The following is a 17,478-nucleotide window of genomic DNA, read 5'->3' as shown; positions in this document are numbered from 1 at the left end:
TTCGATCTGCATTCAGACTCCATCAGTTCTTTCTCTGGATGTGGATAGCATTTTCCATCACGAGTCTTTTGGAATTGTCTTGGATCGTTGTATTGCTGAGAAGAGTTAAGTCAATCATAGTTGATCATCACACAATAATCTTCTGGTTCTACTCATTTCACTTTGCATCAGTCCTTATAAATCTTTCCACCTCCTTCTGAAATCTGCCTGCCTGTCATTTCTTATAGCACTATAGTATTCCATTACATTCATATATAGCAATTGTTCAGCCATTCCTCAATTAATGGGCATCCCTCAATTTCTGATTCTTTGCCAGCACAAAAAGTTGCTATAAATATTTTTGTACATGTAAGTCCTTTCCCCTTTTTCAATTCATCTATTTTTAGACTTATCTTGGGATCAGTGCAGTTTCTTATTTTTTGCTGCTTTTAATTTTATATCACTCATTCAATATTAATCAAGACTTCAACTCCCATTCATTCCTTTTATCCCCTTACCCAACAGTCATATGTCTGATTAAAAACCATTATGTATCCACAACCAAGATATTATCCTCTTTGAAGATATAATTTATAGTGTTCCATTTGTTTAAATACAAGCTACCAACTGCACTTTTGAGAATATTGGTGACCCAGGCAAATGTAATAGATGCACTATATTGGTTACATTGGTTACTCTTTTCAGGAAACTGCTTTTGACACAGAATGGAAACATTGTCCAATCCCAGTGAAGGAATAGAGTATGTTAATCCCTTCTTGGGCAAAATGTCTTTTGTGCCTACAATGAGGCACTTAATTTAGCTATAGTATTTGAAAATTTCATCTCCAAAAGCAGCACATCACATATATGCTAAACATGAGGTTATGTGTTTTACTGATTATCTCTTCTTTTCTGCTTATTTTTAGGCTACTCTGTGCTCTATGAAAGGATGTATGCGAGCCCTTGTTGCCCAATTGAAATCTGAAAGTGAAGACTTGCAGCAGGTAACTTCTTATTAAGGAGTCAGTTGTTTGGACTTGGGATTTGTTTGTTTTTTTATGGATATGGATTCCAAAAGTCTTTATTCCAGCGAACTTAAGCCCAGAGAACAGCCTTGCTAAAATTAGTGCTTGGTATCTCATATTTAAATTAAAAAGCTTAGCAGAGATTTGATATGGTAGCTATCTTTAAGTATTTTGAGGGTAGTCATTTTGGAAGGGTTAAATTTACCTTGTCTTCCTGCTGTATGGTAGGAATTGCAAAATTGCAAATTTAGGCTTGTTAGCAAGAAAAACTGCTTAACAATGCTTATTTGGCATAAGTTGCTTCAAAAGGTAATAATAGATTGTACCTCAGTAGTGGCCTTTAAACCAATCCTGGGTATAGCCACTTAAATATTTTAATGGGAATTTTTTCTTGTTTGGTTTAAATGAAATGACCCACTTTGAAATCTCGTGATTTTGTGATTTCTTTACTTATTCCTGGAATTAAAGATACTGAATTCAGTATACTAAAACTGAAATAAGTATCTCTTCCTTAAAGCCAGCGTCTTCTTCATGCTTCCTGATTTATGTTTTTTAAGCACAGTTATCCTTTTAGAGACCTACATCCTCTATCTTAGCACCTTTGTTTTTACTCTCCCATCTCTTGGTTTCCCTAAAATCCACATCTGCCCACAAAACTCCCTTATTCATTAAAAGTCTAAAAACTTCTTGTTGCCCTAGAATCAAAAACCTACCTCTCTCTCTCTCTCTCTCTCTCTCTCTCTCTCTCTCTCTCTCTCTCTCTCTCTAGTTTTATAAAATTCCTTCCTACTTAGTCCCAATTTACCTTTATATAACACTCACTTTCCTGAACTCTGCTGTAGCCAAATTGACTTTCTTGCAGTTATTTAAATACAACAGTCTCCCATTGGCTATCCTGTTGCCTTGATGTATTCTTTCCATATTCCCCCTTAGAATCTACTTGTTTCTCTCAAAATCTTGGCAAGTTCCCCATTCTACCTAAAGCTGTTATTAATAGCCTAGCTGCTAGTGTCCCTCATCCCTTCATTGACTTTGTGTTTATTTTGCATATAATTATTTATCAAAATGTCCCCCAATTGAATATAAATTCATCTAGGATGGAGACTGTTTTCTTTTTTCTCTTTATATTCCAAATAGGTCCATGATAAATACTTGTTGATAAGGATCGTCAGATGTGAAGAAGCAAATGTTCTTAAATGAATCCATTGACTATTTTGCAGGTCATTGCAAGTGTTTTAAGGAATTTGTCCTGGCGAGCTGATGTGAACAGTAAAAAGACTCTGCGTGAAGTTGGAAGTGTAAAAGCTCTAATGGAATGTGCTTTGGAAGTTAAAAAGGTATACAATTAGATACTTAGTGTTATAACATTGAGAAGATTCATTGAAGATTAATTAGTGTTAGCAATGCCACTTATATAACCCTTAACCTTTCACCATGTCCAGTCTATTTGTCCCTATTTAGAATCATATCATCCATTATATAAAATAGGAGAAGGAAATACATTGATTAAAGATGGCGTCAAAACTATCTGAATGCCGTGCTTGAGTTTTTTCTCATCTTCCCAAATTTGAAACTCTGATATGTGGCTATCTTACCTAGAAAAGTGAGTCACTTGTCTGACTCCCAGAGAGTATTTAAGAAACGATTTCTTTTTGATAGGAAACCCTATTTGGGTCGGAGTTTTAAAGGATTTTTTCTCCTGTTTGCAATCAGAACAAAATCTAGCTAATTGAGTTGATTGGTTATTCTACTTTTTAAATGATGAAATTTATCATTAATGTAAATCAAAAAAAAGGAGCAGGTGTTCAAATAATAGAATCTGCCATCAATACTATAGTATTACTTTTTGCCAGGTTTGTCATCATTTGGGAACTTCTCATCTGTTTTTTCTTTCTGTCCCCATTTTCTGTTTACATAACATGCTCCAATGATGATAACCCCTTGTTTCTTCTGTTTCCTGAGACTCTTCCCTTGGTTATATCTTAATATATAGTGCCAACATTTTGTCATCTTTAGCAGTGTTTTCTAAGTTGTTTCTGGCTATATCATATTTTTCTAATATATATAATCATGATTTGATGATTTGGAAGTCAGGTTCTTCATCACATCTTGAGTACATTGCCCAGAAAGACCAAAAAAAAAACACTCTTATCTAAAAAACTTATCTAGACAACAAATAGCTACATTGGTCTTCATAGGCAGGAAATGAGAACCACCACTGCTCTTCTTGTCATTCTTACTGGATGGTTTTTCATCTAGCAATCCTAATGCAAAGAACTGGAAGCTCAGCTTAAAGTGAAGGAAGATAAGAGCAAGGTGCTGCTAAAGGAACCAGAGCAGCTAAGTGCTCTGATCATAATGCTCAAGAATACTAAACATAGAAACAAGATAAGTACCTGGAGGAGCTGAAGCTGAAGAGCCATCCACAAGCTAGGTGAGCTGGAGCAGCCAGCACCATCACCTACCTCATCTTGTAGCTGCATGCTATCAAGAGGAAGCTGATGATAATGTCACTGGATGTTGCACCTTCCAACAGATCTGCCATTGCCTACTACAAACCAGTTCCTTCTAAAGATAAATTCCCCAAAATTGTGAGGACCGAATTAAAAAGAATCTCTTCATTCTGTTAAATCCAGGATTTGAGAAGATCTACAGAATGGAGTTGAAGAGCTAGAAATTCCTTTTATGAGAGTTACTAGATTCCATGCCTGACCTCCCCTTCCTTTGAACAAGGAGTCTGCCAAGGGGCACCACATCAAAAAAAGGCCTTAGTTATCCCTTCCACTGATTTCTAATGAGCTTCAAGTGACCAGCTCAGCTAGGAGAAAGCTGAACAATACACATATTGAGGTGGCCCATTGGATCCATCATGTCACACATCCACAGGCTCATCCTGATGTGCAAATGCTAGCAGCAGACCAGGTTAACAGGAACAAAGTTATAAGTCCTGTGATCAGTACTAGAAAAGAAAATTTCATTAAGTCCCGTGCATGCCAGATTTTTTCAGAATTGTTGAATTATTCTTCTTCCCTTTCTTCTTTCTCACCTTCTCCCAAAACAGAAATATAATTGCATTTCTAATGCAGAATATTTCCCAAATGCTGTAGCCAAATTCTTGTATATTTAAATGTTTGCTTCTAACTCTGTTGCATTTAATTATAAATACACATTAGAACAAAAGCATGGGCCACAGCATTATTGCTCAATTTTAATGCTCCAAATAAATTTGGAACAACATGTATAACTTCCTTATGGTATCTCTTTTAAGTTTTCAGGATCTCCTATATGTAACAGTTTATAATATCCCTAGTGGAGACTATTATTATTTCCTGATAAACCTTTCAGAAGCAGCACTGACAACAATGCAGATATATGTATACTTCAAAAGGAACTAAATAAGAGTGATATTAGTCTTCATGTCATTTTGACCCTAATGTGTATTCATATATTTTGTTGATTTTCATTTCAAATTTTGAATGTCCCAACAAACTATATTCTAAATTTGCTTTAAGGGGAAAAAAAAAGCATCTACTTGACAAATATGTCCAGATAGAATATATAAATTACTTTGGAATATATCCAATTACCCTAAAACTTAAACAGCATTTTTCAAAAAGTAATTGTTTCATTTGTTTTAATAGTTTATTTTTATAATTACACATAAAGACAATTTTTAACATGCACTTTTTAAAAATTTTGAGTTCCTAATTTTCTTCTTTATCTCTCAGTTCCCTAAAACAGTAAGCAATTAGACATATTAGTCATTTTAAAAACATATTCATATTAGTCATGTTTTGAAAAAAAGAAACAGGCCAAAAGAAAAAATCATGGGAAAAAAAGGAAGTTAAAATAGTATGTTTTGATCTAAATTCAGTCTCCATCATTTCTTTCTCTGGATGTGGATAGCATTTTTCATCATTAATTCTTGGGTATTATCTTGAATTATTCATAATTGATCATCTTACAGTGTTGATGTTACTGAATATAATGTTCTCTTGGTCCTGCTCATTTCACTTTTATCAGTTCCTTTAAGTCTTTCCACATTTTTCATAAAAATTTCATCATTCATCATTTCTTGTAGCACATCATATTCATATACTACAACTTGTTTAACCATTCTCTAATTGACGGGCATCTTCCCCTCCCTAATTTCCAATTCTTTGCTACCACAAAAAAGCTATAAATGTTTTTGTACAAATAAGTCCTTTTTCCCTTTAAAAAAAAACTTTTTGGAATGTAGATCTAGTAATTGTATTGTTGGCTTACTTGTTCTGTGGGCATTGTTACTAATTGCTCTCCAGAATGGTTAGATCAGTTCACAAATCAAACAACGATGCACTAGTGTTCTAGTTTTTCTATACTACCAATATCTTTTCTGTTATATTAGCCAATTGGAGTGGAGTGGTAACTCAAGAGTTGTTCTAACCTGCATTTCTCTAATCAACAGTAATTTCAAACATTTTTTCATATGACTATAGATAGCTTTGATTTCTTTGTCTGAAAACTGATTATATCTTTTGGCCATTTATCAATTGGGGAATGACTTTGTATTTTTATAAATTTGACTGTCCTCTTTCTATATAAGAGATGAGCCCTTTATCAGAGATACTTGCTGTAAAAATTGTTTCTCAGCTTTCTGCTTTTCTTATCTTGGTTGCATTGGGATTTTTGGTGCAAAACTAATGTAATCAAGATTATTCATTTTGCATTTCATCATGTTCTGTCTCATTCATTCTTTGAAAGATAAGCAACTCCATCCTTCTTATAGCATCAAACTTTTCCTCCATTATGTGGCAATCATCCTCCCTGTAACTTACTGATCCACATTTTTTTCAGATGCTTTTTCTTCAACTTGAACACTGAAGCCTTGCTTAAAACTGGATCTACCTTACCTTCCAAGTGAAGTTTAGAACCTATTTCTGCCATTCAGGGTTCTCCAAAGCATAATGCCACCCTGTTTTCCTAGCCTTTTCTCATATTACATGTGTATATGTTATATATATGTTATATTTCAGCCTAACTAAAGAACTAGCAGTCCCCTCAGAAAACATAATATTTTCATATTATACTCAGTGAGTATAACCCTCATTTCCCATTTTTACCTATCAAAATCCAACTTATCTTAAAAATAAATTCCCAGTGCCACACAGTTGATGTTAATAATCTTTCCTTTGATCTTCAATAATAACCTTTGCAACTCTACTGCAATTATTGGGTACATTTGTGTATTCATAATATCCTAGTTGGTCTTTTAGAACCCCACTAAATTACAAATTTAGTGAGATTTATCTTATCTAAAGGAACCAGGCCTCATCTAAATTTTTAACTTTCCCAACACAGTTTGTTGCACACAACAAATTCTTAATAAATTTTAATGCCCATTTATATCTGATTAAATGTTATGAGTAGTTACGAATATTAGTAAATATTTATTGAGGGATTGATAGTTAATGAAAAATCTAAGGTCAATCATTCACCAATCATTATAGTCTCTTTGTATACTTAGAATATAGCTGTGAGTACCATAACTTAGCTTGTATTCTTGGTGTATTTTATCATTGTTTTATCAGTTTATATTATTTTCCTGACAACAGTGCTTTCATGCTTATATGAATACATTTATTATCTTACAATGTTTTATAATTTTAAGCCCTTTGTAAGAAAGTCCTTTATAGAACTACTTAATGTTTAGATTGCTATGGTCCTTAATAATTTTTAATAATTTTTTTTGTTTTTTAAAAATATGAATGTTCTTGACTTACTGATCTCTTAATTCCCATTCCCCTTTAATTTTCAAATTATTTAGATTTTCAAAAATGAATATCTTAAAGGAAAAAATCCAAAGGTTTTAAATGTGTTCCAAAAGGAAAGGGAAAGTTAATGTGGATAAATATCATTCTAAAGAAAACAATTATAAGCTTTAAGATACAAATTTTATTTCTGATTAGATGTTATGTATTCTATTTCTTTATAGGAATCCACCCTCAAAAGCGTACTGAGTGCCTTATGGAATTTATCAGCACATTGCACTGAAAATAAAGCTGATATCTGTGCTGTTGATGGTGCTCTTGCATTTTTGGTTGGCACACTAACTTACCGGAGCCAAACAAATACTTTAGCCATCATTGAGAGTGGAGGTGGGATATTGCGGAATGTGTCTAGCTTGATAGCCACAAATGAGGAACACAGGTATATAGATAAATAATATTTGTATATATATGTGCATATTTCAGAATGAATTTAAATAAAAATTTTAATTCACTAGAATAATATTTATTTATTTCAAGCATGGTATTAAAAGAATACAAGAACTAGCAGTCAAGAAAATGTAAATTTTGCTCCTTGCTCCACAGGGCAAGTCACTTAATCTCAATCTCTGTGAGCCTCCATAACTATTTTAAATGAAATTATATATTTGCACTTGGTCTACAAACTTAATATCATCAAAATTGCTTTTTTATCTAGTACTTGTTTAACTGGATGTTTTATAGTTTCAGAGGCTCATAGAACTTGAAAAGATAGAATTAAATTAAGTTTTCATGAGAGGATCTAAAGCTGTACCCCCAACCTCCAAAAAAGAAGACATTTGGAGCATGTAGTGTATAGGAGGAAAAAATATAATGATTAGCGCAAAAAAAAAAAAAATGGATACTTGATCCTATTAGTAAAGTTTATCAGAAGCTGAAATGATTAATCTTATTGAGGATAATGGCTCAAATTCTTACTGATGATTATAATTTCATATAACCTAAATGCTGAATACAGTCAGTTAGTAAGACTGCTAGAATGTCAGAATGTTTATTTCAGACTTAAGGAGCACCTAAAAACCCCTCTGTTATACACTTGGGGAAATGAGGGAAAGAGAAAGGTGTAAGGAATGATATCCTTCCAGAGTGCAGATACTTGTAGACTCACTGGTGTAATATATTATAAATCTAGCGTCTGTTTTCAAACTTACTGCACTTGAGAGAAAAGACCAGGTTCAGAATATTCATCTGCTATCCACCTGTTGGAGATGGCTGTGCGAGTAGATCCTCACCAACCAAGTCAAAAAGCCACTGACTTTGGAAATATTAACATTCATCTACTTCTTAATTGTTAAAGAATAACAATCCTAGAGTCAGTTGCACCAAAGAATTTTGGGCAGGGGTTTCTGGATCTTGGCAGGGAGATTATCTAGTTATTCCAAAGAGATTTCTAAAAGAGAGTAAAAATTCTCAAAATAAAGCTAATTTTAATTCACATTAACATATATATATATATATATATATATATAAATTGAACATAGGTGTGTGTATTTCTATGAACATGTTATTTTTATTCGCACATATGTGTGTGTATGCATGTGTGTGTATAATACATTTTTCTTCTAATACAGCACTTCTTTAGTACCAAAAAGAGCAGGTCTATAAAATGAAGGAAATTATAATGGGGTTCCACATCTCTGAAAAAAATTAGGAATTTATGACTTAAAAATCCTCAGTATATTATAACTCATTGAATTCTTGGTATAGCACATATAGAGGGTTGCCTTTCCATTTTCCCCACCCTTTCAAAGAAATGAAGATAGCTTATTAGCCCAGGGGTGCTTTTTAGCTCCTTTCCCACCTTTCTTTTTTACCATGCCTTTGGCAGTCTGGTGATGGCTAGGAACCCCTTGTCATAATAATGTTTTAAAATTCATAAAATAAAATATACATAATATTACAAAGGAAATCAATTATATCCAAATGTAACTTGAAAAAAAATTTTTAGGGGCAACTGGATGGTTCAGTGGATAAGAACACTGGTCCTGAAGTCAGAAAAACTTCAAATCCAGCCTTAGTCACTTAACACTTCCTAGCTGTGTGATCCTGGGCAAATCACTTAACCCCAGTGCCCCATCAAAAAAAAAAAATAATAATTTTTTTAAAAGTCCACACGAAGTTCAGAATCCCTGGTTTACCCTGTGTACAAACATACTTTTCCCCCTAGGCCTATGTAGTAGGAATAATCAACTATGTGATTTTGAAGGATATTCTTGTACTTAAATTTGAAAGAAGTGGTATTTGTTAATATACTAAATAGTATCCACTTTTCAAAAGAAGAAAAATGGGCTTTGAGGAAATGAGGTGAGGTGGTAGAACAGAATGTTTATATTCACTTGTTCTTTGACCTATCTAGTCAAGGTTATTTTAAAAGGTAGCTTTAGGGAAAAAAGAAACCAACTGAAGAGCTGTTGGATTTTTTTTTTTTTTTTTTTTTTTTTTTTTTTTTTTGGAATTCAGAGATTACTTGACCTATTATGAAACAATCTTAATGTCACTTTTTTAAGAGATAAGAATCCCAAACTAAAAATTTTGCTTATATTATTATATGTATTATTTAAATTAAACTTAATAATGTTTGCTTTATTCTTTTTCTTCTTTTAGGCAAATATTGAGAGAAAATAGTTGCTTACAAACCTTGTTGCAGCACTTAAAGTCTCATAGTTTGACAATAGTAAGCAATGCTTGTGGAACTTTGTGGAATCTCTCAGCAAGAAATACTAAAGACCAAGAAGCATTATGGGATATGGGGGCAGTTAGTATGCTTAAGAATCTAATTCACTCAAAGCACAAAATGATTGCTATGGGCAGTGCAGCAGCATTGAGAAACCTTATGGCAAACAGACCTGCAAAATATAAGGATGCCAATATTATGTCTCCTGGTTCAAGCTTGCCATCTCTTCATGTCAGAAAGCAGAAAGCACTAGAAGCAGAATTAGATGCTCAACATTTATCTGAGACTTTTGATAATATTGACAATTTAAGTCCCAAGACATCTCATCGTAATAAACAAAGGCATAAACAAAATTTATATAGTGAATATGCTTTTGATATTAATCGTCATGAGGAGAATAGGTCAGACAATTTTAATACTGGAAATATGACAGTACTTTCACCATATTTGAATACTACAGTCTTACCAGCATCTTCTTCATCAAGAACAAATTTGGAAAGCGCTCGATCTGAAAAAGACCGGAGCTTGGACAGAGAACGAGGAATTGGACTAAACACCTTTCATCCAGCAACAGAAACTTCTGGAAATTCTTCAAAGAGAATTGGATTGCAGATCTCTACTGCTACTGCCCAAATTGCTAAAGTCATGGAAGAAGTATCGGGAATTCATGCACAAGAAGATCAAGGTTCAGGATCATCAACAGAATTACATTGTATAGCAGAAGACAGGAGCACATTGAGAAGAGCATCTGCTACCCTTGCACATTCAAACACTTATAACTTTCCCAAATCAGATAATTCAAATAGAACATGTCCTATACCTTATGGCAAAATGGAATACAAGAGATCTTCAAATGATAGTTTAAATAGTGTTAGTAGTAGTGATGGCTATGGTAAAAGAGGTCAAATGAAGCCCTCTATTGAATCCTATTCTGGGGATGATGAAAGTAAATTTTGTAGTTATGGACAGTATCCTGCTGATTTGGCTCATAAAATTCATAGTGCAAATCATATGGATGATAATGATGAAGAATTAGATACCCCAATAAATTATAGCCTTAAATATTCAGATGAACAGTTAAATTCTGGAAGACAGAGTCCTTCACAGAATGAAAGATGGGCAAGACCAAAACATATAATAGAAGATGAAATCAAACAAAATGAGCAGAGACAGTCAAGGGGTCAAAACGCATCCTTTTCTGCTTATAGTGAAAGCACTGATGACAAACATATCAAGTTTCAGTCACGTTTTGGACAGCAAGAATGTGTCTCTCCATATAGATCAAGGGGAGCCAATGGATCAGAACAAAATCGAGTTAATTCAAGTCATGGACTTAATCAGAAAGTTAACCAGTCTTTGTGTCATGAAGATGATTATGATGAAGATAAACCAACCAACTACAGTGAACGTTATTCTGAAGAGGAACAGCATGAGGAAGAAGACAGACCAACAAATTATAGCATAAAATATAATGAAGAAGAACATCATGTGGATCAACCTATTGATTATAGTTTAAAATATGCAGCAGATATTACTCCCTCCTCACAGAAGCCCTCTTTTTCATTTTCAAAGAGTTCATCTGTACAAAGCAATAAAACAGATCACATCTCTTCAAGTGGTGGGAATACATCAACTGCTTCAGCTAGTACCAAAAGGCAGAATCAACTTCATCCAAGTTCAGCACAGAATAGAAGTGGTCAGACTCAGAAGACTGCTTCTTGTAAAGCTGCTTCTATTAATCAGGAAACAATACAGACTTACTGTGTGGAAGATACACCAATATGTTTTTCAAGATGTAGTTCATTATCTTCTTTGTCATCTGCTGAAGATGAAATAGGACGGGATCAGACAACCCGAGGGACAGAGACTTCTAATAATCTACAGATAGCCGAACTGAAAGAAAACAGTGGAAGTGTGTCAACTGATGATACAATTAGTGAAGTTCCATCAACATCACAACACATTCGAACCAAAGCCAACAGACTCCAAACTACTAGTTTATCTCCTTCAGATTCAGCCAGACATAAAGCTGTTGAGTTTTCTTCAGGTGCCAAGTCTCCAGCAAAAAGTGGTGCTCAGACACCTAAAAGTCCCCCAGAGCATTATGTTCAAGAGACTCCACTAATGTTTAGCAGATGTACTTCAGTCAGCTCGCTAGATAGTTTTGAGAGTCGTTCAATTGCAAGTTCTGTTCAAAGTGAACCCTGCAGTGGAATGGTAAGTGGCATCATAAGCCCTAGTGACCTTCCAGACAGTCCTGGACAAACTATGCCACCAAGTAGAAGTAAAACCCCACCTCCTGTTCAAGCTGTACAAACTAAGAGAGAGGTAACAAAAAGTAAATTGCCTAACACTGAAAAGAGAGAAAATGGGCCTAGGCAAGCTGCTGTAAATGCTGCAGTTCAGAGAGTCCAGGTGCTGCCTGATGCTGACACCTTGTTACATTTTGCTACAGAAAGTACTCCTGATGGATTTTCTTGTTCATCTAGTTTAAGTGCTTTGAGCCTTGATGAACCTTTTATACAAAAAGATGTGGAATTAAGAATAATGCCCCCTGTACAGGAAAATGACCATGGAAATGAAACAGAGCCAGAGCAACTAGAAGATGTAAGTGAAAATAAGGAGAAAAAGGCAGAGAAACCTACTGAATCTGAGAAAGATATACTGGATGACTCTGATGATGATGATATTGAAATATTAGAAGAATGTATTATTTCTGCTATGCCAACGAAATCTTCACGTAAAGCCAAAAAGCCCTCACAAGCTGCTTCAAAAATACCTCCTCCAGTGGCCAGGAAACCAAGTCAGCTGCCTGTGTACAAACTTCTTCCTTCACAAAACAGACTGCAAGCTCAAAAACATGTTAGTTTTACTCCTGGAGATGATATGCCACGGGTATATTGCGTAGAAGGCACACCTATAAACTTTTCCACAGCTACATCTCTAAGTGATCTCACAATAGAATCACCTCCAAATGAATTGGCTGTTATTGAGAATACTGGCATGGCAGGAGCACAATTAGAGTTTGAAAAAAGAGATACTATTCCTACAGAAGGCAGAAATACAGATGACATTCAAACAGGAAAAATTCCAAATATAACTACCTCTGCATTAGATGACAATAAAACAGAAGAAGGTGAAATCCTTGCTGAGTGTATTAATTCAGCTATGCCTAAAGGAAAGAGTCATAAGCCTTTCCGTGTGAAGAAGATAATGGATCAGATTCAACAAGCATCAACATCTTCATCTGGAAATAGTAAAAGCCCACTAGACAATGAGAAAAAGAAACCTACATCACCAGTAAAACCAATGCCACAAAGTGTTGAATATAGAACTCGTATAAGAAAAAATGCAGAATCAAAAAATTTGAATGTTGAAAGATCTTACTCAGATAACAAGGACGCAAAGAAACTGAATTTGAAAAACAATCCAAGAGACTTTATTGATAAGCTTCCAAATAATGAAGAGCGTGTGAGAGGAAGCTTTACTTTTGATTCTCCACATCACTATACACCTATTGAGGGAACTCCTTATTGTTTCTCACGAAATGATTCTTTGAGTTCTCTTGACTTTGATGATGATGATGTTGACCTTTCCAGGGAAAAGGCAGAGTTGAAAGGAAAAGAAACTAAGGAAACAGAAGCTAAAGTTAATAACCATATAGAGCTAGCATCAAACCAACAGTCAAGTAACAGAACACAGATTTGTACAAAACAACCAATAGAGCGAAATCAGGCTAAACCTTTGCTGCAAAAGCAGTCTACTTTTCCTCAACCATCCAAAGATTTGCCAGACAGAGGAGCAGCCACAGATGAAAAGTTACAGAATTTTGCAATTGAAAACACCCCAGTTTGTTTTTCTCGAAATTCATCTCTGAGTTCTCTAAGTGACATTGACCAGGAAAATAACAATAACAAAGAAAGTGAACCTACTAAGCAGACTGAGCCACCTGATTCACAGGTAGAACCAAGTAGACCTCAGACATCAGGCTATGCTCCTAAATCATTCCATGTTGAAGATACCCCAGTGTGTTTTTCAAGAAATAGTTCACTTAGTTCTCTTAGCATAGATTCTGAAGATGACCTTTTGCAGGAATGTATCAGTTCTGCAATGCCAAAAAAGAAAAGGCCATCAAGATTCAAAGGTGATGATGAAAAACCTAGTCCTAGAAACATGGATGGTATATTAGCAGAAGATTTGACATTAGATTTAAGAGATATACAGAGACCCGATTCAGAACATGGTTTTTCTCCTGATTCAGAAAACTTTGATTGGAAAGCTATTCAAGAAGGTGCAAATTCTATAGTGAGTAGTTTACATCAGGCTGCTGCTGCTGCTTGTTTATCTAGACAAGCTTCATCTGATTCTGATTCCATTCTTTCACTAAAGTCAGGAATTTCTCTTGGATCACCATTTCATCTTACACCTGATCAAGAGGAAAAACCCTTTACAAGTAACAAAGGCCCACGAATTCTAAAGCCAGGTGAGAAAAGTACATTGGAAACTAAAAAAATAGAGTCTGAAAATAAAGGAATCAAAGGAGGAAAGAAAGTTTATAAAAGTTTGATCACTGGAAAAGTTCGTTCTAATTCAGAAGTTTCAAGCCACTTGAAACAACCCCTGCAAACAAACATGCCTTCAATTTCTCGAGGAAGGACAATGATTCACATTCCAGGAATCCGAAATAGCTCTTCAAGTACAAGTCCAGTTTCCAAAAAGGGACCATCCCTCAAAACCCCAGCTTCCAAAAGTCCCAGCGAGGGCCCAGCATCTAGTACTTCTCCTAGAGGAGGTAAACCAGCAGTGAAATCAGAATTAAGTCCTTTGACCAGGCAGACATCCCAACCAGGTGGTTCAAGTAAAGGACCTTCTAGATCAGGATCTAGAGATTCAACTCCTTCAAGACCATCCCAGCAGCCATTGAGTAGACCTATGCAGTCTCCAGGACGAAACTCAATTTCTCCTGGTAGAAATGGAATAAGTCCTCCTAACAAATTATCTCAGTTGCCCCGGACATCATCCCCCAGTACTGCATCAACTAAGTCCTCCGGTTCAGGGAAAATGTCATATACATCTCCAGGAAGACAGATGAGCCAGCAAAACCTTAATAAACAAACAGGTTTATCCAAGAATGCCAGTAATATACCCAGAAGTGAATCTGCTTCCAAAGGACTAAATCAAATAACTAGCAGCAATGGAACTAATAAAAAAGTTGAACTTTCTAGAATGTCTTCAACCAAATCTAGTGGAAGTGAATCTGACAGATCAGAAAGACCTGTTTTGGTACGTCAGTCAACTTTCATCAAAGAAACTCCAAGCCCAACACTGAGGAGAAAATTAGAAGAGTCTGCATCATTTGAATCTTTGTCTTCATCTTCTAGACCAGAGTCTCCTACTAGATCCCAGGTACAAACTCCAGTTTTAAGTCCATCCCTTCCTGATATGTCTTCATCTACACATTCATCCATTCAGACTGGTGGTTGGCGGAAACTCCCACCTAATCTTAATCCTGCTATAGAATTTAATGATGGAAGATCAACAAAGCGCCATGATATAGCTCGCTCCCATTCTGAGAGCCCTTCTAGACTTCCAGTTAATAGGTCAGGAACTTGGAAACGTGAACACAGTAAGCATTCATCATCACTTCCTCGTGTAAGCACTTGGAGAAGAACTGGAAGTTCCTCTTCAATTCTCTCTGCTTCATCAGAATCCAGTGAAAAGGCAAAAAGTGAAGATGAAAAACATGTGAGCTCATTTTTGGGAACAAAACAGACTAAAGAAAACCAAGGGCCAGCAAAAGGAACTTGGAGAAAAATAAAAGAAAATGAAATGACTCCTACAAGTAGTGTTTCCCAGGTTACTTCCTCAGGTGCTACAAATGGTGCCGATTCAAAGACTTTAATTTATCAAATGGCACCTGCTGTCTCCAAGACAGAAGACGTGTGGGTAAGAATTGAGGATTGTCCCATTAATAACCCTAGATCAGGAAGATCTCCTACTGGAAACACACCCCCAGTGATTGACACTGTTTCAGAGAAAGTTAATTCTAGTAATAAAGATTCAAAAGATAATCAGGGAAAAGCAAATGGGAGTAATGGCAATAGTGCTCCTGCTCGTACTGTAGGCTTAGAAAACCGTCTGAATTCTTTCATTCAGATAGATAGCCCAGACAAAAAGGCTACTGAGACAAAATCAGTACAAGGAAATCTTGTCCCCACACCAGAGACTAGTGAAAGTTCTATTGCTGAGCGTACACCATTCAGTTCTACCAACTCAAGCAAGCACAGTTCACCTAGTGGAACTGTTGCTGCTAGGGTAACACCTTTCAATTACAATCCAAGTCCTAGGAAAAGCAGTGCAGATAGCAGTTCAGCCCGCCCATCACAGATCCCTACACCAGTAAATAACAGCACAAAAAAGCGAGATTCAAAAACTGAAAACACAGAGTCTAGTGGAGCTCAAAGCCCTAAACGCCATTCTGGGTCTTACCTGGTAACTTCTGTTTAAAAGAAATAAAATTAAACAAAGAAAATTATGTATTATTTACAACCATTATGTAGAAATTTTGTTTCAAATGAAACTTAAAAAATAATTTTTTGTAAATAGGTTGATTCTTGCGAGAGGGTCTTTGTTCTGGAAGCCATATTTAATAGTATACTTTGTCTTCACTGGTCATATTTTGGAGGGACACTTGATAGTTTAGAGGAAAATTGGTAAAGCAAGTATATTTGTACAGAATGTTTTACATGTATTTAAGTAGCATCCCATACCATGACCCTTTAATTATTGCTTGTCTTAAAATAATGAACATTACAGATAGAGGGTACAATATAATTGCTGTGTATCAATCATTTCTAGATTTAAAATTATTAAATTTACATCAGGGAAAAATTGGTATTTATGCAAAAAAAACTCAGTTTAGTATACTCAAGAGTCCAACTAAAACAAAAATTAATCATGTGACTGTGAAATTCACAGTAATATGGTTCCAGATGAACAAATTTTCCCAGCTTGCTCTTCTGCATGAATGAAACTGATGGTTCAATTTCTGAAGTAATGATTAACAGTTCCGTGGTCACATAATGTGCATAGATAGGTATGGTGTAAAAATTTACACTAGTTTGTGCTCTTAAAAAAAAAAAAAGAAAGAAAATCTGTGTAACAATAAAACCTTGAATGAAATTATTTTACCTGAATTAGATTTTATCTGAAAGTAGGTAGAATTAATTTTTGCTATGCTGTAACTTGTTGTATATTCTGGTATTTGAGGTTGAGATGGCTGCTCTTTTATTAATGAGACATGGGTTGTGTCTCAAAAGAAACTAAATGAACAATTTAGAATAAATTATTGCTGTATGTAAAATGTGTGTTACTGAAATCTGTATTTGAAGGGTCTTATTTCACATTTGCTTAGTCATTTTAAAAGCTTATATGCAGTTTCTTCAAGCCCTATGCATTTAGAGTAAAATTTCTCCTGCTGTATTAAAGCAGCTTGTTGAAGAAAGCTGTATAGATTATGCAGTGGCACTTATTCCTAAATTTACTATGTTCCTTTGTATGATAAGATTTGAAAGTGTTTACCAATGTTTCTTGCTGTTTAATAGTTTTTTTTCCATTTTTACTGTTTTCTGAAAGGTAATCTTTCATTATAAAGAATCTCTCACTTAAAATAAATTCACTTAGTAGAATTCTGAATTTAAAGAATTCATTAATTTGATTTTATATTTATTATTAAAAAACAATACTTTCCAAACAACAGAAATTGATTGAACAGGAGATAATTACTGGGGATTCATTTCAGAATCATTTGTGTCTGAAGTCATATCATTGGCTGGAACATGAAATCATTAATTACAAAGAGTGAACAGTCAGAATCATTATCAGATTAGAAGAAAGGATAAAGTTCTGGGAAGTTAGAATAATAGTTAATATTTATATGGCCATTTATTATATCCAGGTACTATGCTAACTGCTTTACAAATCTTAATTGATC

General features: G+C 34.8%; 1 protein-coding gene across 7 annotated transcripts in view; it reads left to right on the top strand.

The window, feature by feature from the left end:
* The window catches only part of APC (APC regulator of WNT signaling pathway), a 117,211-nt gene extending 100,363 nt beyond the window's left edge, over nt 1-16,848 (top strand). For all 7 annotated transcript variants that reach the window (XM_074281439.1, XM_074281435.1, XM_074281437.1 and 4 more), the window contains 4 exons: nt 906-983; nt 2,225-2,341; nt 6,979-7,193; nt 9,416-16,848. In XM_074281439.1, coding sequence (XP_074137540.1) covers nt 906-983; nt 2,225-2,341; nt 6,979-7,193; nt 9,416-15,992 — 6,987 coding nt within the window. In that variant the 3' untranslated portion in view covers nt 15,993-16,848. The remainder of the gene's footprint in view (nt 1-905; nt 984-2,224; nt 2,342-6,978; nt 7,194-9,415) is intronic.
* Nucleotides 16,849-17,478: the final 630 nt, after the last annotated feature.

Source organism: Sminthopsis crassicaudata, chromosome 1 (assembly GCF_048593235.1).
Source record: "Sminthopsis crassicaudata isolate SCR6 chromosome 1, ASM4859323v1, whole genome shotgun sequence".
Classification (NCBI taxonomy): Eukaryota; Metazoa; Chordata; class Mammalia; order Dasyuromorphia; family Dasyuridae; genus Sminthopsis; species Sminthopsis crassicaudata.
Note: the sequence above shows the minus strand (reverse complement) of the source record. Positions and strands in the feature narration are given on the sequence as shown.